At 38.1% G+C, this 27,591-nt stretch overlaps 1 protein-coding gene across 2 annotated transcripts in view; it reads right to left on the reverse strand.

The window, feature by feature from the left end:
• LOC139119726 (attractin-like protein 1) overlaps positions 1 to 27,591 on the reverse strand; it is an 84,561-nt gene that overhangs the window by 22,643 nt on the left and 34,327 nt on the right. For both annotated transcript variants that reach the window (XM_070683597.1, XM_070683598.1), the window contains exons 3-12: positions 22,006 to 22,119; positions 20,722 to 20,853; positions 11,255 to 11,436; positions 10,701 to 10,866; positions 10,052 to 10,145; positions 9,008 to 9,242; positions 7,171 to 7,354; positions 6,670 to 6,821; positions 5,931 to 6,083; positions 2,670 to 2,822 (exon numbers count right to left, since the gene is read on the reverse strand). In XM_070683597.1, the coding sequence (XP_070539698.1) occupies positions 2,670 to 2,822; positions 5,931 to 6,083; positions 6,670 to 6,821; positions 7,171 to 7,354; positions 9,008 to 9,242; positions 10,052 to 10,145; positions 10,701 to 10,866; positions 11,255 to 11,436; positions 20,722 to 20,853; positions 22,006 to 22,119 (1,565 nt within the window). The remainder of the gene's footprint in view (positions 1 to 2,669; positions 2,823 to 5,930; positions 6,084 to 6,669; positions 6,822 to 7,170; positions 7,355 to 9,007; positions 9,243 to 10,051; positions 10,146 to 10,700; positions 10,867 to 11,254; positions 11,437 to 20,721; positions 20,854 to 22,005; positions 22,120 to 27,591) is intronic.

Consider the following 27,591-nt stretch of genomic DNA (forward strand, 5'->3'; position numbering starts at 1 on the left):
CGCCCACTTTGTGCAGTTTGCTTTTAATTAGACAAGTTCTTGTCTCGTCTATTCGGTAAGTTTAACTGGAAATTGGGCCGCGTAATAACCGTTTCAACATCGGGTGCTGCTCGCTCGTTGTGGGGCGGTCGGTTTCAACTCTGTCTTTTTTTCTAGTTAAACACACGGCCCTCGCGAGGCACTGCGTCATTAGGGGACATGTGAAATCGACTTTTCTCTGTTGAACATGAGACTGACTGCGGAGAGGGTGTTGAACTCGTCAACCCTGCAACACTGATGTCTACGATACTACGCACGAAGTCTGCATTAGTGCATTGCCAGTGTTTAGAAGCGACATACGTTGAATAGTCTAAATTAATCACTTGTAGCCTACATTCTGTTAAAACGCCCCGACTCTTTGGATACTGCCTTCATGACCGTCAAAATACTGTGAATGCTTCAGCATCCTTCCTCAGAAAAAAAATGAATGAAACCCTACAATGATTATCATCTTTGCGTTCAGCCGACCACCCCCATCCCCCGCGTTGTCAGGTGGCCTGTCTTCTTCAGCGTATATATTGTTGGGCAATATAACACTTTCATTTGTTTTTTGTTCAAAACGGGATAAACGCCGGTCACACCTATAACATCGTTAACAGTTTGTCAAATATCAAATGTGTGAAAGTAACACACTCCCGTACGCCACTCTCCCTTTTTAGCGGACGCGTGGGTCCGTCAAACAGCGTACGATCTGATGAATGAGAGTTTTCGGTTCTTTCTTTCCGATTTTCCAATGATACGACTTTCTCTTCCGTGTTTGAGCGAAGCAAACGTTGGCTTCATTCGGAAATGGTCGGCTATTCGTGGGCGTAACGTTAGTCCAATGGTAAGCTATACCCGACGTGAACGTCGGAATAATTCGGACTGTAGTCGGGAAAGCAAGGTTGACCTTGAGAGAGATTCCAGTATGCTGTGTGTATGATGCGGTGTGATAGCAACAAGTTCACCGATTGCATTGTCTGAACTGTTCGTGCCAGGGGCAGTTATTGTTGTTCAGTGAGACGCGTCGGCTTTACCGGAAACGGCAGCATATTGCGGTGGTTGTGCGGGACCCTTCGTTGATACTTCAGATTTCGTCACCATTTGTCGTACATCAACTAAAAGCAAGTCCCGTTCCGTTATCAAAATATTTAGCTTGCCTTATTTCTGATCGAGAGGAAGCGTGCAAACAATACACTTCCTTTGGTCGTAAGATAGTCAAGAAAAAGGCCGTGTTCGGGTCACTATTTCAGACAGAATAATTATGTATCGGAGCGTATTTGCGAGCGAATCTAAAAAAACGCACATAGGATTCAGAAACGACCAGGAGCAGACAGAGAAAGACATCGAAAATAAATCACTACATAGACGGTGAAGCGTTATTCAACATGATGAAATCAAATGCAAGTTCAGGGAGATCCTGGAGATCGGACACAGAAAAAGCCCTTCACAGTATACATGTATAAATTGCTTGAAACCTCAGGAAATAGAGCAAAATTCAAATAAATGCTGAGTGGTACATATCAGAAAGCCATTTTATTACAAAGTAAAAACGTTGCAAGACTACAGATCGTAGCTAGCCGTATGGCATAAATTCCGCAAATGTAGGAATCGGGAGCATGTCAGCGTTCGAATTTTGCCCTAATAATGACATTACCCTGAAAACTGACGTTAAATACTTGTCATAGGCAAAGGATACGTATTAACATGTTTGTCTACTGTTGATATCAGTCAGCTGCCAGCATTACAGCATGAGCGATCATGATTTTGATCAGCTTGCCACTGCGGCATTTTGCAGAGCTTGACAAATTTTATGCATAGAATCAGTAAATTATTTGAATGGCTCTGGACCAGATCCGTAAATAAATTTCAAGGCAGTCACGCTAGCTGGTATGTTAAATTTCTCTATCATACTTGGAAAAACTACAATCATACTTGAAAAACTACAATGCAAACAACGTAAAAACACTAATTTCCAATTAGAAAATGAAAAATCTTTCGAGGTTATTTTGTAAAACGCTCACATTTTTCTGTTTGCTCAACGTTTAAAACCTGGAGCATACCTACCTGGTTCTGTAAAATCTTGAATACAGAGCTTCAATCCATTGTTTTGCTTCAGTTAATATTTTATTGAAAATTTTATTTAACATTTATTAAGCATTTCCGTGAAATGTGGTAGGTAATATATGATCAGTTACAATAGTAATTTGTAGGTGAAAATGTAGAGATTGCAGTAAACTTGCTACAAGTTTCAACACTCTGACCTTTGATCTTTTGTTTTGAAATTTGAGACCCTTCAACGAGTGTTGAACGTCTGCGGCTAAAATAACCAGCACGCGCGTCCCAACTATAGCGCAAAGTAGGAAAAAAATCAGGCTGTTTTTCGTAACTGCAGCACAGCCGTCACCCCTCCCAGCTTTTTAATTCCTGCGGAGTTACCGCGGACTTTTTAATGCCGCGGAGATACCTCGATCATTAGAGCAAAAGGGACAAAATAAAGGTGTGAATGGCCCAACTCCAGCCTGCGGTAATGAGTTCGTCATCAATATTCACGGCACCTGAGGTGCGGTAATCACCGAGGTAAACGTATAAGCGGGATACCCCGGAATCCGCGCGAGGTACCGCCTGTTTGAAATGACCTCCTCCCTTACCTGAAGGCAAAGGACATTCCTTCATAGAATGCAGGACTCCAGGACCAACATTTGTGTAGGTGTGACATGAACTTTCAGATGAGTCCCAATAACATGATATACCTGGGCTGCTCTCGATGCAACTTGGTTCATCGATAAACTTCGTGCAGTCACCTAAATGATAAGGACAATTGAAGATGGTTAGACATTTACCAGTGATACTGTAATTTTGCACATGGCATTTTACAGTAAAGGAACATGTGAAATGTGGTGCAGTTGATGCAATCTGGTCCCTTTTTCTCAACATAAACACATGCAAACTCACTTCACTTTAGTTTATGCCATCCTCAAGACCATCTTCAATTGTACCAAGCTGCAGATATCTGCAAAGTTAGGACTACAGCACAAAGTACTGTCTTTAGAATTATAGGTAACAATCAAAGGGAGAATACGTTGATCAAAGATGCTTTGTATTGGATGAAAAAAAAGAACAGTTGGAGCCAGAGTGTACATGATATTTCAAGGAATCAATGGAATCAGGTCTATCAGAGGAAAAGACTCCCTTGGAAGGCCCCTCAACATGTTTGTTACATTTGAAATCTGTACATCACCATGGACAAAGACAACTACTAGATGACACTGCAATAAACCAAAGCTAAACTGACCATCACTTCTCACAAAAGAGGTAATCTTGATGTGATAATGGATGGATTTCAAAAGTTTCCCTGAGAAGATGTCAAACAGAAGGTAAATAAACCTTGTTGCAAATAGCTTGAACCATTCCTGTACCCTCAAAAGCACAGACCATTCATTTTAACAACACAAATTAAACGTGTGTTCAAGACTCTCAGACAGTCTTTTATTGAAGACCTGGTAGTCTACTCATAAAACCAAGGATTTGAACTGGTACAGTTTCCACTGTAAACCTCTTCTAAAATACAAGAATTATTGACAGATATCTTCGGTACCTGGTCATGATGAAGCTTCCCAAGAAAGCATGAAGATCAGTTACATGCAAAAATTACAGTGAATCTTTTCTCTTACAAGGGCAGATAGCTGTCAGAATATCAACAGACATTTGCAAATAATCTGCCTGTTGATGGAATATCAATGTGTGCAACTTTCAAACTGATATCCCTACAAACTTTACAGAGAAAACTAAGAACTGAATTTTCAGCCATGAAATTCATTAACCACATTACAAAGTTCTGACTTTTTAAGTGCAGCAATGAAGTATCCACAGCTGTTCACAGACTCCAGATAATCAAGAGCACTGTTGATTTGTTAAGAAGACATTCATACATATATCCAACTTTGTCACTTGAGAAAAGGCTGGTGAGGTTACACATTTTTAAAACCATCATCAAAACATAAATGACTGCCACATTTCTACCATGAGTCTTATGATATTGCAAGCAGAAAAGGTCATTTCTATTTATTGTGAGAAAGATACTGAAAAAAGGTAATCATTGATATCCAGGAGTTTGAGATTAACCAACAAAGACTTCTAAGGAGTGAAGCATTCTTTGCAAGCAGCCAAAACAGTCAAGTGGAAATCTTTCGGACTAATTTCTGAGCAGAAACAAACTCATCATAAGTCACAATACATCTCTTGCATGATGCTGTAAGGCCATTATGACTGTCACATCGTATTGATGGGCAACACGTTTAAACTTCCTAATGGATGCAGATCTAATGAGGCGTGTGGTTTGCACGTGGTTGGAATACTGAATGATTCTCAAGGGCCGACTGTTTTCATTCCTCTAATAGGAAGATGGCGGTCGGGTCAAAAAGGTCAGATTTGTACACCAGAAAAACTGTTTGAAGTCAAGACTAGCGGAGACATTTGCTTAACGCTAATGCCTCTGGCAATACCGTGCATAATTTAACATGCATGGAGATATCTTTGACAGGCGTCTTTCACAAACACACTTTTCTTGTTGAAGTTTCACTGTTGCCCTTTGTCAACTTTTTAACAAGCTCAATCTTGTATCATAATTTCAATGCAATGCAGCAATCAGTATCTATATCTACCCAGTTTTGTGAGCTTGCTTCCTCCTAGCTATACAAGATATCTCTCTAAGTATGATAAATAACAGAGTCAAATCTCTGTTTTCCATGTCCGTGATGTGTAAAACTCAGTTGACACTGACACTGTATGTGGCATTTCTTGAAAGACTGTCATAACATGTGCTGGCTAAGACCGGTTTGGCAATTTTGATCCCCTGCAGAGAAACATTTTTCAAAAGACTGGCTTTACTTTCAAAATTTAAGTTGCCTTTTTGGAATGATCAGTGCTTTCACACCTAAAAATGGTATCTGGAAGAGTCATTTGTGAATTTTATTTCGAATCATGAAAATCCAGAAGTCACATGGGAATGAGAATCATGAACAAGCTTTCTTTTACCCCTTTCAGAAAGACTGACTTTCCACTTTTGAATTGAATGTTCTGTGCAGGAAGGCAACATTGAAGTGCAAAATAAAGCAGTCAATAGCAGCTGCTATCCTCAGCTCAGTGACATATCCTTTTCCATTTGGATTAGTCTCAGAAATGTCACAATATACAGAATGCATTGATTTTAATCAATCAAAATGAGGTTGGGGGAGTATTTCTAATAACATAACGGTAGCTGAAATCCTGAAAAAGACCGGTATTACCATCTGTGAATTGAACAATACAAAAACAAGCCTCTTTTGTTAATACACTCTAGAACAGGAATATTGCATCATTCTTCATCATAGTGTTGCCTCAAAAGATCAGTGGATGTAATACTTGAATAAAACGGACCTGGTTTTCCAATTACATAGTGTGCATGTACACTGTCTGAAAAAAGACAAACTAATATAATTGAAACTCTAATACAATGCTTTGACAATGATGAGCTGTGGCATACAACTGATATGTGCATTATGGACTCGACTCCACTAGCAACAGCTCTGCTGGGAATAAGAGTCAAGGAACTGACCATTTCAAATGCAAACAGGTTTAAATCCAATTTTACATAAAGTCTTGCGTTGTGTTGCCAGTTTTAGAAATTCACAATTGCATCCCAGTCACCTTATTGACCCTGACAACAGTCTGCAAATAGGAAAACCTGTATCCCCCATCAATCAAACTACAAGCTCCGTGCTGTAAACCTGGATCTTGGTAATAAAACTGTCACAAAATGAGTGTATGTTGTTTTTATGTCCAGTAATAGGATTTATTTGGTTGATTACTGTATTAATACCCAAATGTTACATAGGGCTAGTTGTGATGGATTGTGAAGTAACTGGCATTACCTGGAGTGTAGATTGGAATATCTTGTAACATAACGCCGTTGTATCCACTCAGCACGTACATTTTCCCACTGTGCGTCACAGCACTGTGTCCATATCTGCTCAAATCAGTGTAGATTTCATTTTCTAAAGGCAGCCTGGACCAAACGTCACATCCTGGGGGTAAGAATATTCGCAAAGAAAAAAACAAGGGAAAAAAGGTAAGTGATAACATTTTAAAGTGCAAACATTTTAAGGATAAATGGATTGGTGATCCTGTCCTGAACAGTGAAATTTTGATGAATATGGCTGAGATGGTTTTAGCGATAAACGGAAAAACACATTTTATTTTTTTCATGGTGCACTATACAGAGTTAGAAGAGGTAATATATTGTATCCCTATTCAATGCTCAAATGACACCTGCCAGCCTTCAACAAAACGTATTATTTGTAATGTTCATGAGGCAGGTTACAGATGTGACTATTTTAATAGTACCGTCTCCTTACCCACTTTTGATCCATAGAGTGTAAGCTACCATATATGACGTGTCACATTGTTGCTTATTTGTATCATACTGATGTCAAATTTTTACTTAAGTCATACTGGCATCACACTTACTTACTCATATCATACTAATGTCACACTGTTACTTATGTCATACTAAAGTCACACTTACGTCATACTAATGTCAAATTTTTACTTCAGTCATACTGGCATCACACTTACTTACTCATATCATACTAATGTCACACTGTTACTTACTTATGTCATAGACTATCAGCTCCGGGGAGTAACATTTGGCAGCTCCATTGGTCTCATTGTGTGGATTACCACCAAAGACATACATCATCCCTCCTATGAGCACAGCACTGTGCAGATATACATAGTGTGCACCACTTGGTGACAGGATGGACCTGCAATGAACGTACACATGTACTGACTTCATAAAATGGTCTGCATGAAGTTACAGCATTTTGGAAGCTAGCAACTGTTGCTTATCAAATTTAACCAGTTCACGCAGCTTGAATGTTAACAAGTCCAAAGTTACCATTTGTTACAATGTGTTGGGTCAAACCATGATAGTGAAAAGGTTAAGCCTATGGCTGTATTGAATCATGGAAACGAATACCCTCCCTCCCCCCTACCCCACACCACTCCCCATTTTCACTTTTGAGGTCTACTCCAAGGACTGTAAACAACAGGACAGGGACAAACCACTGCATTGAAAGAGTGGTTGTTATACAGTCAGTGCATCTTTCTTACCAGTGCTTTTTGTCAGGTGTATAGGTATAGAGTTCATCCGACAAGAAGTAGCTCTGTCTGCTTATAGCCTTGTAACCACCATACACATATATCATACGATTGTCTTGGTCATAGACACTGCTATGGGCATAAGCACCGTTGACATTGACGCCTGTTGTGTTCACTATTGACCACTGTCCAGTCACTGTGAAAAACAAGATTTTAAGACTTAAATGCGGGAAGTTTAGAAGAAATTTTCTTTTCTGAATGGAACTTGGACATGAACATGAACACAAATGCTCAATTCAACAACGGTTACCACATTTTTGTCTCAGTGAACTACTGAAACATTAAAAATCAAATCCCCTATTGACTGATGTCAAGTTTATTTCCACCTTTAAACAAAACATTTATCGATAGCAGACCAACTGTAACAGCTCAAGGTTTAGTGTCTTGTAGTTCTTTCAATGAGAACAAATATCTGTCAACTGCTTGACATCCTGTAAAAATGCTAGATGTCTTGTTTGTCATTTCAAAGAACAGCTGTTGATGGATTTTCAGCTTTGCTACAGATCTCGTAAAGTCACTGTTCCTGTCTCGTTGAAATACAAGCTACCTGGCAGGATATGCAAATTGCTGCTCCCATGGCAACATGATGTTAAAATGCCAGCAGCAGTGGATGGTCTTTGTGATGGGTACCAGCAGCATTTCATTTTATTTCGAATTATTGATCTTTTGCAGGATAACCTAATCTGAATGAAATACACTGAACAGAGCAATATCTTGTTGTAGACAGGATATTTGTCACTTTACATTTGCAGGTGTCATTTTTTGAAACAATGAATCTCTACAGTTCACACTGGCAGTAAGCTGTCAACATGTTGAATAGTCCAGAATGGTTTCTCATGTAATTGTACTCTTCTTTGCTGTCCTTTCAAAATATGCAGGACATTAGCTTTGTGTGCATGATCACTTTAGAACTGGGCCCACACAATTTACAACCTGTGTAATTGTCAGCATTTTGTCTTATCATTTATGATACTTCGGACCTTTTTCAATTTACAAATTTCTGGAGATTTCTATACATCGGTTCATATGACATGGACATATACCTTCTTTCATCAAAGAGGGCTTTCTTTGGTCATTGGTGCATCAGTTTAGCACAGAAGGGCACTACTATTATCAACATTCAGCTAACATGGCTGCCTATGATGACTGCCGAGATATGTACCTCAATGGAATAGACAGAGTCAGTATACCGGTATGCTGATGGTGCCATATGTACTGGCATCCCAGCCCAGCATCTACCAGTACATAGATTTCTCTAAGGACAGTGCTGCATCCAGGGTCCATACACTCAAAGTCACTTAAAATTCAAGGACTTTGAATGACTTTTTCAACAATATTCAAAGTCTTTCTGAGGTCCAAAATAACATTTTCTCAGTAATTTTTAGATACCATTTTACGCATTATCCTTACAATATCACAACTGATAATTTTATTTTTTGAAATTATTGATGTTTTATGGAGGTTTTCTCAACTTTCAAGGACCCTATTTTATTTTCCAAGATTTTTCATGGACTTTCCAGGAGGCTTTGAAATTCAAGGACTTTGAAGAAGTGCACAGACACCCTGTGAACAACATCTGTGAAAGGTCTTGAATTGATGACTGGGCCATTGACTGTGTATAAAATTTGAAAAGTACGTGGATCAAACTGAAACTGACTCTGTCTTGCCTTTAAGTTTACAGAACTGGTACACTTGTGTGATTTGTGCTGTGCCTACAATGCATTCAAAAGCCTGTAACAGCACACTGGTTCACATCATACAATGACATGATATGATTAATATACCTCACCTGTGTCAAATTCTTGTACTATGTTACTGTAGCCGTACATTGGACTGTAACCAAACAGCACAATCATCTTTTCATCTACCAGATGTGCTGTGTGACCATCTACAGCTACCCTGACACCTGCATTGTCCTTGCTCTCTTCCCATGATTCAGTTGTTATGTTGAAGAACCAGAGCTCACTGACAATTCGGCTTGGGCTGTACTCTGTTACCGTGCCACCATACATTATAATTCGATCCTGCAATGTCAATAAAACATCTGTAAATCACTCTATTTGTTAATTTACAGATGACATTTCACAAAATAATGGTAGCAGCCATTAGAGTGACATTGTCCTTTGGTAATATTTTTGATCAATCTTATTTTGATGTCGATCCTTAATATTTGTTCCTGAAATTATCAGTTATTCACGCAGAATTGAAGAAGAATGCATTGATTAGTTTCAGGTCAGTGCCTAAAAATGTGTTACACAACTGTTTCGAATTTGACTGTTTCAAATTTCAATATCAAGTAATATTGTAAGAAAATGTAGACACAAGTTATTCTTTGTATATAACATCTTCAAGAGAGCATTTTAAAGAACACTGCACCAAATCTTTCACATCGGGTTTTCCTAGGGCCCTCTCATAGCTTTGTGAAGCAGTTGTAACCCCTGTGATCATGTTGATTTGTAAGCTTGTTTAGGGTGGGTCCAGCACTCTCTAGTCTTGCTTTTCATTGTCCAAACACTGAAATCACTGGAGTAACTTTGCAATACATAACTTCATTACGCACCAATAGCAAGCTATGGTATGTTTTCAGCAGGGCTGGGCCCATTTAAGGCGTAGTACATTTCAACAATATCTTAGTGGGTATGATTGTACTTATCAACCATCAAAAGGCGCCCTCAGAAAAGCCCCGGTTTATATCATGAGGAGGGTGTGGCGTAGCATTCTTCAGATATGACATACTTTTCGGAATAAGCCACTTCACCTCATCTAGGGGTATTGTATTAAATACCATGATTTTCAGTACACATATTAACAATAGCAGACACTGCTGACTTACCCTATCAAGAACTACAGAGTGACCGTATCTTGCTTCAGGTTTAGACACTGAAACTGGGATGATTGCCCAGCTGGATTTGGAGTTTATATCATAACTAAGGATAAAACAAAAACCATGATTAATTCAAATGTGGTACTTTCTATGCATTTTCAAGGAGAAAGGCAATTTGAGTACAACTAATTAAAAGGAGAAATTAAATAAAGGCTTCTTTCTTTGGATAACAATCTTTTTTTTCCTTTTTTTTTTGGGGGGGGGGGGGGGGAAGAAAGATCAAAAATGGAAACCCTGCATAAATACATAACAAAATAGTGAACTAGAGACATTGCAAACATGGGATACAATTTCATGTTATCGTTTCAAGTTGACAAATTTACTCATACACTATTCCACAAACAAAGCATATCATAAGTATGATAGCCACAGACATGACATACTGTACATTGAACCACTATCACCATTGAATGATGATAGTGGTTCCATACACGTGTATGATTCTATACACTAGTAGGTACTTCTACCAATGATTTGAATTGCTTGACTTGACCACTGTCCAACCCTTTCATTACCAAGCCTGGATACAACCCTATTGTTTCCTCAGGCAAAGCTGAACTTCTACACTGAAAAATGGGATGGTAAAGTGAAAACTTACCCCATTAGGAAATCATAGTCTTGTTCTTGATTGCTGAAAGGATAGCCACCCACAAATAGTATGGTGTCATTCTCCACCAATGCAGCAAGTGACGCTACTCCTAGCCTTATCTGGTCAGGAAGCACTGACCAACTTCCATTGGTTGGGGGGACCTCACACTCATAGCCTACAAGCAGACCAAAGACAGCATGTAAATACAGCTTAATGCAATTATGCTGAATTCATAAAATAAGTTCTAGAATTTCCTAAAACAGGACTAGATAAATATGGATCATAAATTGCACAATAGCAGAAACGGTCATATCTGTAAGTTTCTGTACTTGACAGGTACCTGTGTGAAACAAAGTTTATTAAACCTGTATTTTAATTATATGAATGCAAAAGATGCACTAATGAAGTTTTACACAATGAGTTTACTTTGTTTCAATTTTAGCCTATCATTTCTAATTATGACGTCATTGGAATGTCAGTAACTATCTTTGTCCAGTCACACCATAAATTATCAAAATCACAGCTAAAGATGAACAAGGACAGTTGTGAGTTGCTGTACATACCTTTATATCCATTGACACATTCACACAATAAAGTGAGCATTTCGCAATGACCATTGTCTCCACAGCTATTGGAACATACTGGAATATCACAAGCTTTCCCCGTCCATTCTGGATCGCAGTCACATTCTGCATTCAACTGACAATCGCCATTCCCTGAGCAGTTGTTTGGACACGTATTAACACTGTAACAAAGCAAGATATGAAGTTGTACATCACTGTGACAATATTATGGCATGTGTTCTGTTTTGAAATAGCATAAGGGGTGAGCAAATCCAAGGGTCAACGGTTGGAACCATGACATCTTTCTTGCCACCCACTGGAGGATTTGCCATATAACTACTCAAAAGGACCACTGAATGCTAGTGTATATGTGTGATAAAGAATGTACATAGGACTAGAAACTAGACTGCGGCACTAGCAAACTAGACTGCAGGTTGAGCAAAAAAGACTGGAGCACAAGCAAACTAGATGGCAGGACTAGCAAACCAGGCTTCAGGACTGGCAAATTAAGACTACAGGAATAGCAAACTAGACTGCAGGACTAGCAAACTAGACTGCAGGGCTTGTAAACTAGACTGCTGGACTGGCAAAGTAGACTGTAGGAAAAGCAATCTAGACCGCAGGACTAGCAAACTAGACTGCAAGACTCGCCAACTGTAGGCAAGACCATGTAACCGGGATTAACATTTGTCTGTGGAATACTTAATAACACAAGTCATCGTTGATGACACAGTCCCCACTTGTTAATGGGTACTTTGATTACAGGTCCTCAGAGAGGATAGAGTCCTCTTCATTAGGTCTGTGATAAAAATACTGTGATAAAAATACTTTTGAATAAATTCGCTTGATACATGTCTGAGTTCAGGACATGAAAAAATCATAACAAAATGGCCGCACAGCAGCTATATTGAATCGTATCACAAAACAAATTAACGTGAATATGTATGACCAATCTTATCACAAAACAAATTAACGTGCATATGTATGACATTGGTCAATCTCCTTTTACCAACTTTGAATAAAATCGCTTGATACATGTCTGAGTTATGATTCTGGACATGAAAAAACGCAATAAAATGGCCACACGGCGGCCATATTGGATCGTATTACAAAACAAATCAATGTGCATATGTATGACATAGGTCAATGTCCTTGTACCAAGTTTGAATAAAATCGGTTGAGATATGCCTGAGTTATGGCTCTGTACATGAAAAAATCGTAACAAAATGGCCGCCTGGCGGCCATATTGGATCGTATCGCAAAACAAATTGACGTGCATATGTATGACATAGGTCAATGTCCTTGTACCAACTTTGAATAAAATCGATTGAGATACGCCTGAGTTATGGCTCTGTACATGAAAAAATCGTAACAAAATGGCCGCACGGCGGCCATATTGGATTGTATCACCAAAAAAATTGAAGTGCATATCTATGACATTGGTCAATGTCCTTGTATCAACTTTGAATAAAATCAGTTGAAACATGCCTGAGTTGTTGCTCTGTACATGAAAAAATCGTAACAAAATGGCCGCACGGCGGCCATATTGGATTGTATCACCAAAAAAATTGAAGTGCATATCTATGACATTGGTCAATGTCCTTGTATCAACTTTGAATAAAATCAGTTGAAACATGCCTGAGTTGTTGCTCTGTACATGAAAAAATCGTAACAAAATGGCCGCCTGGCAGCCATATTGGATCGTATCACGAAACAAATCGACGTGCATCTGTATGACATATGAAGTAATCCTTGTACCAAGTTTGAATGAAATCGCTCCAGGCATCTCTGAGATATCTGCGTGAACGGACGGACGCACGCACGGACGCACGCACGGACGCACGCACGCACGCACGGACATGACCAAACCTATAAGTCCCCCCGGACGGTGTCCGTGGGGACTAAAAAGGACTTACTAAACCCTGAACAGGCTACTTTTCAGTGGTTTTAAGAGTAATAAATGCCCTGCCCATTGTTAACTATTCAAAAATAAACAGAGTTTAATATTGCAAAATCCTATTCATATACTGCCTGTAACATAGAAGCATTTTGCATACATGTATTACGCATTAATATTTATGAACATGGCTACGGCTACATTGACAAGGACACGCAAACGGTAATATCAACGTTCACTGAAGACTGTAGTACTACACTTAGATAGTGGCTGAATATGCAAAGGTAGAGGGCAAAAGACTCATAAAATCTATCAAGTTCTAACCCAACCTTTTGGAAACTGGTTTTTCATGTAAATCCAATACAATATACTTCCGGTATAAGCCAATATGTTGCACTAGTATCGTGTAATAGTTCCTAGAATTTTCAATTATTTAGTACATGTAACCTAAAGCAGTAATGCATAGAAATTCTCTTTTTGACTCAAAGATCTAAGAAATCTTGTTTCTTGGAGGGTAAAGAAATCTTGTTTCTTTGAGGGTACACCAACTGATATGTTGTGAGAAACCTCTCTTACAAGCAAGGTTATGAAATGTTATTTTTGGAACACTGCTTGTCATATTTTCATGGGGTGAAAAATTTATGAGCAGATAAAGTCAATAGGAAAAGCAGATAATATATGAATTGGTGGTAATACAACTCTCAGAGCAAACTTTGCAGAGTATGAACTGTATTATGTATCCTTTGGCAAATGAGGTTGTAAACTGCATCAACCTTTGGAACTCTGACCCAACATGACCTTTGACATCATGCAGATTTAACCCAACAGGGTTATAGTGAAGGGATTTGGAAATAAATGCAAAACAGATCTGGCAGAGGGAATGGTGCACAAATCAAAGGCTTTTGTAACCAACAAAATATCTATCCTGTTAAAATGTTCCCATCATGACTCTTATTGATTACAATAATTAATTGCAATTAAAGATCACCACTGAAATACAAGCTATGGCCAAAAACTGAACTCTATGATAGAAAAATGCTGTCAATGACGCTGTACCTTCTCTAATGTGTGGCCAGGTCAGGTAATGGTTGTTGGCATGGAGTTGTTTGGTAAATAGTTGATGATGTAGGGGCATGAGGTGGGATATGGACCCAAAGAACCCAAAAGATGATTAAATACATCAATCACAAAAAATTCTAAGCTACTGTATAAACTGCCTAAAGATAGTTCAATGTGAAAAAAGTTAAACAATTCAGAAATAAGAATTAACAGTCCAAAATAGTAATGACGCACTTCCTTACTGACCTGAGTGCATGTGAAATACACAACCTGGCATCTGTAAATTAAATGTATACCAAGTGATCATTTCCAGTCACTTTTAACTGTTTTTAATGGATTTCCAAAGAGTCCTGTGGAAATGATGAAAAACGCCTATCTGGTCTTGTGTTTGTATAACCTCATGGCTGATAATTGTCATAGTATTGAAAAAAAATTGAAAGTGAAGAAATTACTGTTTTTAATAGGCATATTTTCCTTGAAATACATGACCGTGTAAAGAATATATGCTAAAAGTGTTTAATTAAGAGTAAATTTCTTTTCAAAAAATAATTTAATTTGTGACCAAAGGATTTTTATTCTTTGAGTTTACAAATTCAAACATTGCAATTTGTTCAATCATCTTGTGCAGTGCAAAATTTATAAAATGACTGAAAAACAAAAAATTGGCAGAATTACAGTCTTTGTGATGTAAAATTATGGGTTGACATCACGATAACTGTTAATCTGTTTGAAGTACTAATATACTATAATTTAAAAAAGAAAAATTCATGGAGAAACGGTAAAATATATTGTCAGCAATGTAGTGTTAATTTTGACTTTACATCAAAATATGCCTTTGCTGGATACCAAATATATAGGGCGAAATATCAGCCATGTTCAGCAAAATCCACACAACAGCATTGATCCTTTTCTAATTTGATTTGATTTGCTTATGTTATCCTTGTATGACAGTCAGTACAATATGGAACTTGAACACAACACTGTGAATAAGTATGCTGTAAATGAAATGGTGTGGCTGCATCCACATGCAGCAATAGGTGTGCCTTTGTCTCTCACCCCTCATTTCCAACCTGTCCCATCCCTGAAAAAATAGTTTGGTCATATTTATAATGTTAATAATTTCTGTATTTGTTAAAATGTGCGCATCTCAAAAACTTTGATCATGAACATTTTCATTGTTTTTTATAGCTGACCAATCAGTTAACCTGTTTATTTTGAATATTTGCGCATTTTTCCTCAGTATTTGACATTTTCTGAATACCTTCTTATTCAGTTTGTCATTTTCTAAAAGTTTAAATGCTCCATTGTGTGGTCAAGCTTTCCACAAGCATCCGCAAATGTGGTACTTCATATAGGAGGGTCTGCCTCTAGAGGGCGGGCATCATGAACACTCCTGTGTTTGTTGGTTAATTCCTCCACTTAAACTTCTGATTGTACTGTAAACATTGAACATGGCCGACGTCCGATTTTCCTGTCTAAAACTTTCACTCATTTTCGTTCATATGACTCTGAAACTCCAGGAAACGATTGGGAAGAAAGGGTTATCTTGAAATATTGAGGTACTCGCCGATATTTTGCAAAATTAAATGAGAAAAATGCAAGGAAAATGCCGACAGGCTTACACAATGACAGTTTTCAGACTCGGAGGCATATGATCATCTCTGCAGATTATGCAACAGGCCCAGATCACGTGAGGCCATGAGGGGATATCCACGCAACTCAGTACCAAACACTAGCGCTCACAGAGTGAGCAAACACAAAGTGAGTACCCCTAACGTCAGCTCAGTAGTCTGTAATAGATTGTAGTCAACTATTAAAGAAACCTTGGAGAAAGGCTTAACACTGTGGCTATGCCGCTAAGTCCCTTTTGATTTTTGTCATAGCTCAAAATCGTTCTCCCACACCTCAACCTGAGCCATGAACACCCCCACCAGTTTATGATATGACCCATCACAATGGCATGACGTCAACGGATCTTGACAGACGGAAGTCTTGACAGACGGAAGTTCTTGACAGCAGCATATTGGTTTTCAACTCTAATGCCTTCTCTGTCTATAAATAGACACGAGAAGGTAAAAATGCTGATATTTCTCAACACTGTCTGTATCTGACAGGGTACGCAAGATACAAATGTGTTTAGAATGTATGAAAACAAGTGATCACTGATGACACAGTCCCCGCTCACAACATTAATTGACATACACATCCACACTACAATACAATGTCTGTGTGCCAAGTTTTAACGAAATCTGTTCAGGGATAGTTGAGTTATAGTTCAAAAACATGAAAAAATCACAACAAAATGGCTGCCGGGTGGCCATATTGAAACGGCTGCTGACGGATGGACGGACGGGACCCAATCTATAAGTCCCCGCTGGACTACGTCCGTGGGGACTAAAAACTATGAGATAAAATATATCTGTTGTGTCATAGTTGCAGCAACGTTAATACCTCTGATGTAAACAACTTGGATTTCATACCAAGGACACCTTGAGGTTATGATACTGTCTTGGACAAGTCATTGACAATGACATAGTCCCCACTTGTAATAGGAGTATTAGTCTTGATGGGGCAGGGAAATGTGGTCATTAACAAGTATGACTGGAGTGTATATGTTCAGATGAATGGGCACATAGGACTATGTCATTGTTCCAAATTTGAAACAAGAGGCATGTCTAATTTATGGTTCTATATCGTGAAAAAAAATCAGACCTCTAGCTGTATTGGCCAGCCAAGAAATACATATGCGCATAATAAATGAGGTACAAGATGTTACATCTTAAGGTCTATTATCCTATCAAAATTGAAGCGTAAAGAACTTGTGGTTACTGAGTTATGCATATATATGCATAATCAAGGTCAAAGGTCATCAAGGTCACGTGACATTTTGAAAAAAAAATTGTATTGCTAATTAATCCATATATGCCAAAATTCAGACCTCAAGCTCTATTGGCTTGCCCACAATTATATATGTACATAATTAATGAGGTAAAGCATGTTGTGTCATAAGGTCTCCCATCCTACTAAATGTAAAGGACATAGCACTTGTGATTACTTATTTTTTGACATAATCGTGTATTTTAGGTAAAAGGTTATCGAGGTCACATGACATTTTGTCAAACAATGTCTATCCTTTAGTCTATCCCTAAATACCAAAAATCATACATCTAGCTCTATTGGCTCGCTCAAAATTAGATATCCACATAATTAATGAGGTACAATATGTGGCGTCATAAGGTGTCCCATCATACCAAATATGAAGGGTGTAGCACTTGTGGTTCCTGAGTTATGGACAATTATGTATATTTCAGGTCAAAGGTCACTGAGGTCACGTGACATTTTGTAAAAAATATTGTCTTGATAAGTTATCCCTATATACCATAAATCAGACATCTAGCTCTATTGGCTCGCTCAAAATTAGATATGCACATAATTAATGAGGTACAATATGTGGCGTCATAAGGTGTCCCATCATAACATATATGAAGGGTGTAGCACTTGTGGCTACTGAGTTATGCACGAATATGTATATTTGAGGTCAAAGGTCACTGAGGTCACATGACATTTTTTTTAAAAAAATTGTATTGCTAAGTTATCCGTATATACCAAAAATCAGACCTCTAGGTCTATTGGCTCGCTCAAAATTAGATATATGCATAATTAATGAGGTACAATATGTGGCTCATAAGGTGTCCCATCATACCAAATATGAAGGAGGTAGCATTTGTGGTTACTGAGTTACGGACAAATATGTATATTTGAGGTCAAAGGTCATTGAGGTCACGTGACATCTTGTCAAAAAATTGTATTGCTAAGTTATCCCTATATACCAAAAATCAGACCTCTAGCTCTATTGGCTCGCTCAAAATTAGATAGGTGCATAATAAATGAGGTACAATGTGTGGCGACATGTCCCATCATACAAAATATGAAGAGTGTAGCACTTGTGGTTACTGAGTTACTGACAAATATATATTATTTGAGGTCAAAGGTCATTGAGGTCACGTGACATTTTGTCAAAAAATTGTAGTGCTAAGTTATCCCTACATACCAAAAATCAGACCTTTGGCTCTATTGGCATGCTCAAAATTAGATATGCACATAATTAATGAGGTACAATATGTGGCGTCATAAGGTGTCCCATCATACCAACTATGAAGGGTGTAGCATTTGTGGTTACTGTGTTATGGACAAATATGTATATTTGAGGTCAAAGGTCACCAAGGTCACGTGACACTTTGTCAAAAAAATTGTATTGCTAAGTTATCCCTATATACCAAAAATCAGACCTCTAGGTCTATTGGCTCGCTCAAAATTAGATATGCGCGAATTAATGAGGTACAATATGTGGCATCATAAGGTGTCCCATAATACCATATATGAAGGGTGTAGCACTTGTGGTTACTGAGTATGCACAAATATGTATATTTGAGGTCAAAGGTCACCGAAGTCACGTGACATTTTGTCAAAAAAATTGTATTGCTAAGTTATCCCTATATACCAAAAATCAGACCTCTAGCTCTATTGGCTCGCTCAAATTAGATAGGTGCATAATTAATGAGGTACAATATGTGGCGTCATATCCCATCATACCAATATGAAGAGTGTAGCACTTGTGGTTACTGAGTTATTGCACAAATATGTATATTTGAGGTCAAAGGTCATTGAGGTCACGTGACATTTTGTAAAAAAAATTGTATTGCTAAGTTATCCCTACATACCAAAATCAGACCTCTGGCTCTATTGGCTCACTCAAAATTAGATAAGCACATAATTAATGAGGTACAATATGTGGCGTCATAAGGTGTCCCATCATACCAAATATGAAGGGTGTAGCACTTTTGGTTACTGAGTTATGGACAAATATGTATATTTGAGGTCAAAGGTCACCAAGGTCACATGACACTTTGTCAAAAAATTGTAGTGCTAAGTTATCCATATATACCAAAAATCAGACCTCTAAGTCTATTGGCTTGTTGCTCAAAATTAGATAGGTGCATAATTAATGTGAGGTACAATATGTGGCGTCATAGGGTGTCCCATCATACCATATACGAAAGGTTTAGCACTTGTGGTTACTGAGTTACGGACAAATATTATATTCAAGGTCAAAGGTCGCCAAGGTCACGTGACATTTTGTCAAAGTGTCTGAGATATCTGTGTGAACGGATGGACTCACGGACGGACATGACCCAATCTATAAGCCCCCTGGACTTTATCTGTGGGCACTAAAAACTGTGTCACTGCATCCTTTTTGCAATATGAATACGATGAGAAACTAAATTTTTATTTTTCTTGGCCATATACATGGGAGTCTATGGACTGCCTTATACATGGGTGTCTATGGACTGCCTTATACATGGGAGTCTATGGACTGCTTTATACATGGGAGTCTATGGACTGCCTTATACATGGGAGTCTATGGAGACTGCCTTATACATGGGAGTCAATGGAGGTGAAAACTAAAAAGTCCTCTAACACGGCCAAATTTGATCGCATTGTGAAACAAATCGACGTGCATCTGTATGAGGTAGGTTACTATCCTTGTACCAAGTTTTGAACGAAATCGCTCCAGGCGTCTCTGAGATATCTGGGTGAACGGACGGACGCACGGACGCACACACGGACGCACGCACGGACGCACGGACATGACCAAACCTATAAGTCCCCCCGGACGGTGTCCGTGGGGACTAAAAACTACTTTGAAATTTTAGTGAGACATTTGTGAGGAGCATGAATTGTGAATATTATCAAACAAATGCAGTGAACATTTTTATATGCATACAAGTTACAAATTTCATGAATTTTATTTGCTCAGAGGATGAGCACACATATCTTTCCCAAGACGCTCAGAGGATGAGCACACATATCTTTGCCAAGACCACTCAGAGGATGAGCACACATATCTTTGCCAAGACCAGAAATGACTTGGAAGAAAACAGTGACCAAATGTTTGAAATCTATGTATGTTCATAAATCATTATTATCAAGTGTTTGTTGAGAGGGTGTGTCTACATGTCAGGTTTTGATAATAAAGACAGGTTTCTGTTGCCAAGTAGTACTGCACTACAAAATTACTGCCACATAATTCTTACGTCTAAATCAACAGAGGGTATTTGGGGTCTGCGTGCACTGTTAGAGCTACATCCAACTGCTCAGAAAAGCATCTTGTGTGAGCATTGGGAAAGTAACAGTGTTCATATAGGTCACTACCATGTCTACGTCCAAGGTATAAAAAGCATACGAGGCAAATCATGCAATTTACGATAGCTTTTCAACACGTATTAAGCGCTGAAATACTTGCTTTTTAAAAGCTTACCTATATGAAATATTGAAACCTATCTTTGAATATGCAGCAGCACTGAAAGAAGTGAAGACAATGATGACTAGATTAGTCCTACTACAACCAGTAGAGATATTTCGCGATGAGGTTTGGTGAAAGGTGGGGGGGGGGGGGGGGGTGCTTAGAGAGGTGAAAGTGAGGAACAAGTGACCTTGTATTGTGACTTACCTATATGAAATATTAAAACCGATCATGGTATACGCTGCATCACTATAAAAATGAAGGTATGCATAACCTGACGTCGTAGTCACTTCTGGGTTTGACACATTTGTTTCACCCTCATATGGAACAACAATTCCACTGAAACCAAAAAATTAAAAGACATTAATTCTCAAAATGATAACTGTAACCTTAACTAGAAAGCATGACAGTATCATTAAAGGGGACATAAGCTGTAACTTGTGGCAAGTGTTTCAGTATTCTGCTTCTGTATATCAACTACCGTGTCTGACCCTAATCCATTTGTCATGTTGGTCTTTGGAGTATTTTCATCAACACAGCTTGTATGTGTGTGGTGATCATTGTTTATTGTTTACCAATGAATTCTAGTCCGGACTTGAATACAATTTTCAACAATAACAATGGAGATTATACTCATAAAGGTTGTGTTGTTAAATTACAGTTTGGGGATTTAATGCAAAAAGTGTAGGGAAACCATAAAACAAAAGTTCTGAAAAAATAGCCAAAAGATACTGCTTATATGACAAAATCACTGGTCAACAAAATGAAATTACTGATTTTACACCACTTGATTCACCATCAATATGTAACTGAAATGAAATGTATGTGTTTATTGGGTAAACTATTCTGAGAAAAGTAAAGCAGCGCCTGCATTTTTCACTTCAATATACTGCACAAGAGAAATGACAAATGTTATGCATATGGTGATGATATAACTTTTAACATCTCAGACAATTCCCTTTTTTTCTGTCTATCAATATATTGCTTTTTCATGATAATTGAGAAATATCTTCATGATACCAGACAAAATACTGGATATGTGAATGCCATTAGAAAATTTCCTAGGCAGAATCAGAGTAAGGCATTGTTGATCAAAAATCTCCAATCAAACCAAAACGATAATTATATAAGGTACAACATCAAATGCACACATGGCACCTGAAGCCTGACTTCCTATCTCTAAGCAGGATATTGACTTGTACCAATTTTACAGATTCCTTTGATCAAAATACATGGCATTTCATCTCAAAATAAAGTACATCTTCAAGTTCAGAAGATCTACAACCAGAAAGAGTAATTTTGATTGCATGATCATTATTGACACAATTGCAAAGCATCGACCACATAAAATATCCAACTATCTGGAAATGTCAGAGATATTTTGCACATACACACATCTCATTGAAATACTGGGCAAACTTTCCACTTTCATAAAACCTGGTGATTGGGTACTGTAAACCCCACAGGAGAAAGCAGACAAGAGTCCATTACCTGTACGCTGCTACCATCGGTGAAAACATCCCATCTCCATCATAGATCAATAAATAGTCCCAACAACACTCTGTTTCAAAGTGTTCAAATTTTAATCTAATAAGTGAATCTGGCCTGTAAATAAAATAAATTGAATGATGTTATAATTCAGACAACTACAAGGAATGGTTCACAACATATCTTGGATAAAACTCAAGTAATAAAGTTAACTTGGATAAAATTTATGTTATGAATCACTGTGGTGGTAAGCTATTAAATCTGCACAGTAGCAAGGTCCACAATAAAATGTAACTCCATAAGAGTTGACATTTGACCCTTTGTTCACTTGGTACGCTCATTTACAACAGACTTAATTTTTCTGCATGGGTGCGTAGGACTAACTATGGAAGCTGTACAGCTGAATGAAGGATCTGTGTAGGCATAAATACATGTACATGCACACTCATAAATCACACATGAGAAGTATTGGAAAAGTGAAAAGAAAAATGCCCTGTACATTGTATTTTTAAAATTCCTGTTTCAAACATTATAATCTTTTTGGTGTAATCATCGGGAAAGCTAAAACTGAAAGACATGACTGGTTAGAATGTAAAAGTTGTATGGTGTTTTGGCATTCACCCAGTCCCAACAGACAAAGTTACTCTGCTGCTACACAGATGATACTTTTACGTTGGTAATATAGAAGCAGTCTGAACACTCGGCGTCGGCCTGGCACCGGACTAATTTTGTCTTTATCAGGAGGGGGGTCTGGGGCCGACTTAAAATCTTAGTCGGCCCAGATTTCTATGTGTGGACACATTTGTTACGCCGGGCCGGTCCCAGATGATCGCCAAGTTTGATCATACACCTTTTCTGTAGGGTTTAACCTTTACTTTTGATCGTCAAGTTTACATTTACAGGCAGTTTTCAATAAAATCTTTATCATCCCATGCACAGTCAGAACAACATTTTCCCACAAAGTTTAGCTCCATAAACAAGGGCATGTCGCCTGTTTCACAGTGCTTGTGCATCTGAAAGACGCCCATCTTAAAAACATTGTTAACAACGCCATGTACATGTACCTGTACTGATTATTTCTCCACCTCCGGCATATCCAATTTTGACACGTACGCTTAGTAAAGATATGCTGAATTTGTCTCTGGTGGTTGAAATAGTCAGTGGCATTAATATTAGCCCTTCTTGTGCGTTAAATGCGTACAAAATGCATGAACAGCGATGTTATACAATCCTGCCATTTTGAACTTTGAAAGGTCAGAGGTCACCTGGAGCGAAAGTTATACTTGTGATCATGTCTGAATAGGCCGTGCTACATCAGACCAATTTGGCTAAGGCCAAATTTGCCGGTGCGAATGAGGTAATTATCCATATAGGTGTAAACTTGGGTTATAAAATAATGAGCAATTGTGACCTTTGTCCAAAATATTGAGTACCAAACCTACAGTTCAACCAATGTCCAATCTATATGCAAATTCAGATATGAACCAGGAAACATCCAAAAAAACTACAATTAGATGACAAATACTTTGGTATCTTTGAATAAAAATGATTACTAGTTATGAGATACTAAATAGTGAAATTTTTACATGATTTTTGTACATGTAGGAGATAAAAGTTATGTTTGGGCATACTGAATATTGAAGTCAATATTCCAATCACTACTTTATCACCAATAAAAATCCTAAAAAGACTCAAATATTTCATATTATCTTCACATTTGTGACTTCAAGATAGCTATTCAAAGGTGCAGTTGGCTAGATCATAGTCTCTCTCTTGATATACCTTCTCCTGTACCTTCTCCTTTCTAACTAACCATTCAACCAGGTACTTCCTGGTTGTTTCCTTGTTCCTTTCAGAATTTTAATGGATAGATATGACATTGGTTGAACTGTAGGCTTGGCACTCAATATGTAGGACAAAGGTCACAATGGCTGATTATTCTCACTAAGTTTACATCTTTAATGCCACACACCATACACCATTTTCACTAGGCAGGTCTATAAGTCAGGGCTGTCTCAATGACTACCCTTCAAAGAGATATAAAGCTGAATGGGACATTTCCTCCCAAATCAAATTTATACAGATAATAAGATGTGCGTCAAGTGGAGTATTGATTGCAATGGGGACACTAATTTGACACATTTTCTTGCATGTAAAAACAAAAACCAATAATTTAAACTTAAAAATAATAAGATGATATGAGAAACATGACTGCAGCAAGCAAAAACTGCAAGACTTTCAAATAAACATGTACGTACTCATTCAACATAGTTCAGTATGACATTATGGGACTGTTAAAATATTTAATGATTTCAATAACTTGGATAATATAATGAATAAAAAGTCAAATATTCTGTAAACTATACAAACACAAGTCATTGACAATGACATAGTCCCCACTTGTAATAGGAGTATTAGTCTTGATGGGGCAGGGAAATGTGGTCATTAAGAAGTATCACTGGAGTGTATATGTTGAGATCTATGGGCACATAGGTCTATGTCGTTGTTCCCAATTTGAAACACATGAGGCATGTCTAAAGTTATGGTTCTAAATCGGGAAAAAAGATCAGACCTCCAGCTGTATTGGCCAGCCAAGAAATACATATGCGCATAATAAATGAGGTACAAGATGTGGCATCTCAAGGTCTAATATCCTATCAAAATTGGAGGGTATAGAACTTGCAGTTACTGAGTTATATATATTTATATGTATAATCAAGGTCAAAGGTCATCGAGGTCACGTGACATTTTTCAAAAAAAATTGTCTTGCTAATTAATCACTACATGCCAAAAATCAGACCTCTAGCGCTGTTCGCTTGCCCAGAATTAGATATACATGTGCATAATTAATGAAGTAAAGTGTGTGTTGTCATAAGGTCTCCCATCCTACTAAATATAAAGGACACAGCACTTGTCTGTGTTCGCGCTGCCCATTCGCCACGTTCGTAAACGCGAATTGAAATCAGCAGTGGCGAAGAAAAATCGATCCTAATTCGCCACAGTGGCGAAAGTGATTTTTGTTGAAAAAATTCCGCAAAATAAGCAAAAACGTGGGGTTTTTTAGTCTTTTGTTGATCTGCGCTTCTCTTTTGGCGATTCGCGAAAAAACTATCTATTTCCGTATTGTTCTCTCCGACGTACGCAATTGCAGTCGAGCCAAGTCTCGCGAGAGATTTGACGTCAATTTGTATAGTGTACAGCATGCACATAAATGACTATCGCGAGAATTGAAAATGCAGGCAGACGCAATCGAGCCCTAGTCTCGCGATAAATTTGACGTCATTTTGTCTAGTGTACAGCAAGCAAAGCGAACACTCGCGAGAATTGAAACTTTTGCTACAGCAGACACACGCATTTTAATCATGGTCACAAAGTTCGGTGTTGAAATTTATTTGCATCGTGGTCTAGACGTTCCTTGTTGCGCATTTTAATCGAGGTCTTATTTTAATGGTGGTCGATTTGCATCGCGGTCCTCATGGTCCCCTATTGATGTTCATTAAATCGCTATCCCAGCGACGCATTCCGTGTTGTTGTCGATTTGCATCGCGGTCTCGACGTTCCGTGTTGTTGTTCATTAGAGAGGTTATAATCTAATTACGTGTACGTCTGAAGGCACACAGTGGCGTACGCGTATCCATGCTCAGTTGTGATTTTTTTGGTTGATTTTGCCGTATTGTTTTTTCAGAAACATACGAAATTTGTCTAAGTTTTAAGAAACAATTAATTTCTCTACGCGAGGACTATTCAAGCTCGTTGTATCCTCGCATTAAATTTACCGATTTTTGTAATACAGTTATTTATGAGGTTTACGGAAATTTTTGTGACAGCTTCAGGTAAAAAGTTGAATTGGACAACATTTCATTTATGTCAGGAAATCATAGCACGTACGTCTTTGTGCAGGTGAACTCTACGGAATTTTCTGATATCAAAGATGTTTGCTAATTTACAATGATACTCATACTAGTACTTAACGAGATTTCCTGTCTAAATTCCCGCAAATCACCAAGAAAATCTAAAAATTACTACACGTAATTAAGACTACATGTGGAAGTGTCGTTTGATGACGTTCCGAACGTCTGTGCCACATTTACGCGACGTCTTGTATGATGTGACAAAGACACTACGTGTAGGCCTACTGATGGAATGTAATTACGTGTAACCAAACTTCTATTTTAATCGCAGTCCGAACGTTCAGTTTGCATCGCGGTCCCAACCTTCCGTGTTGCAGTTCATTTTAATCGTGGTCTCAACGTTGCGTGCTGCTGTCGATTTGCATCGGGGTCTAGCCCTGCGTACGATGCTGTGTGTTCCGCTACAGCTAATCGCCCCGCTCACTCGCTTTGTGGTGAGCGGGGCGATTAGCTGTAGCGGAACACACAGCATCGTACGCAGGGCTACATCGGGGTCCAGAATCAAGCAATTTCCACTGTTAAAATGAAGACAATTGGATACAAGGTTGATGTGTTGATAGTTTATTCTTGTGCATGCAACCGACATTGGAGATTATAGCATTATAGAAAGCTTTGTTTTCGTAAAAGTGCGTGGCTAATAAAATTTGTCTGTGGCTAATAAAATTTGAAACTATTCGCCACAGTGCTAACAGCTTTCCAAACCCAGCGCTAACACAGCTTGTGGTTACTGAGTTATGGACATATATGTATATTTCAGGTCAAAGGTCATTGAGGTCACATGACATTTCGTCGAAAAATTTCTATCCTATAGTTTTCCCTATATACCAAGAATCAGACATCCAGCTCTATTGGCTTGCTCAGAATTAGATATGTGCATAATTAATGAGGTACAGTATGTGGCGTCATAAGGTCTCCCATCATACCAAATATGAAGGGTGTATCACTTGTGGTTACTGAGTTATGGACAAATATGTATATTTCAGGTCAAAGGTCATTGAGGTCACGTGACATTTTGTCAAAAAAATTGTATTGCTAAGTTATCCCTATATACCAAAAATCAGACCTCTAGCTCTATTGGTTCGCTCAAAATTAGATATGCACATAATAAATGAGGTATCATATGTGGCTTCATAAGGTGTCCCATCATACCATACATGAAGGGTGTAGCACTTGTGGTTACTGTGTTATGGACAAATATGTATGTTTCATTTCTACTATTGTTGTTATCAATTTACATACATTTTACATTTTATCTTGTATCTTTTGAAAATTCTTATTTTTGTAAAACTTTAAAAAAATTTGTATGTATTTGCCACAACTATCACCTGGTTACATCCTGTGCGATTTTAATTGTGGACAAGTTGCTTATGACCTCATGTTTACCTGATTTTCAATTATGCAGTAAACAGCTGAGGCACTGATATTATCTTTCCCTGAGTTAAAATACTGCTTCATTTTGTTTGACCTTGTGCAACTCACTTCTCAGTTTCATCAGAGTGAAAAGCTTTGATACATATAAAATATCTGTTTTCACCTCTGTTAGCCATATTGTATGTACTGTCTATGGCCTGAATCAGAAGCCATTTCAGCCTTTCTCTTTCTCTAGTCAATCACACAGTCAAATCTTATGACTAACCTACTAAAATCCCCCTTCCCCCTAAAAAGAGAGCTTGGCCTG

The sequence above is a fragment of the Ptychodera flava genome, chromosome 20 (genome assembly GCF_041260155.1).
Source record: "Ptychodera flava strain L36383 chromosome 20, AS_Pfla_20210202, whole genome shotgun sequence".
In the NCBI taxonomy this organism is placed as follows: Eukaryota; Metazoa; Hemichordata; class Enteropneusta; family Ptychoderidae; genus Ptychodera; species Ptychodera flava.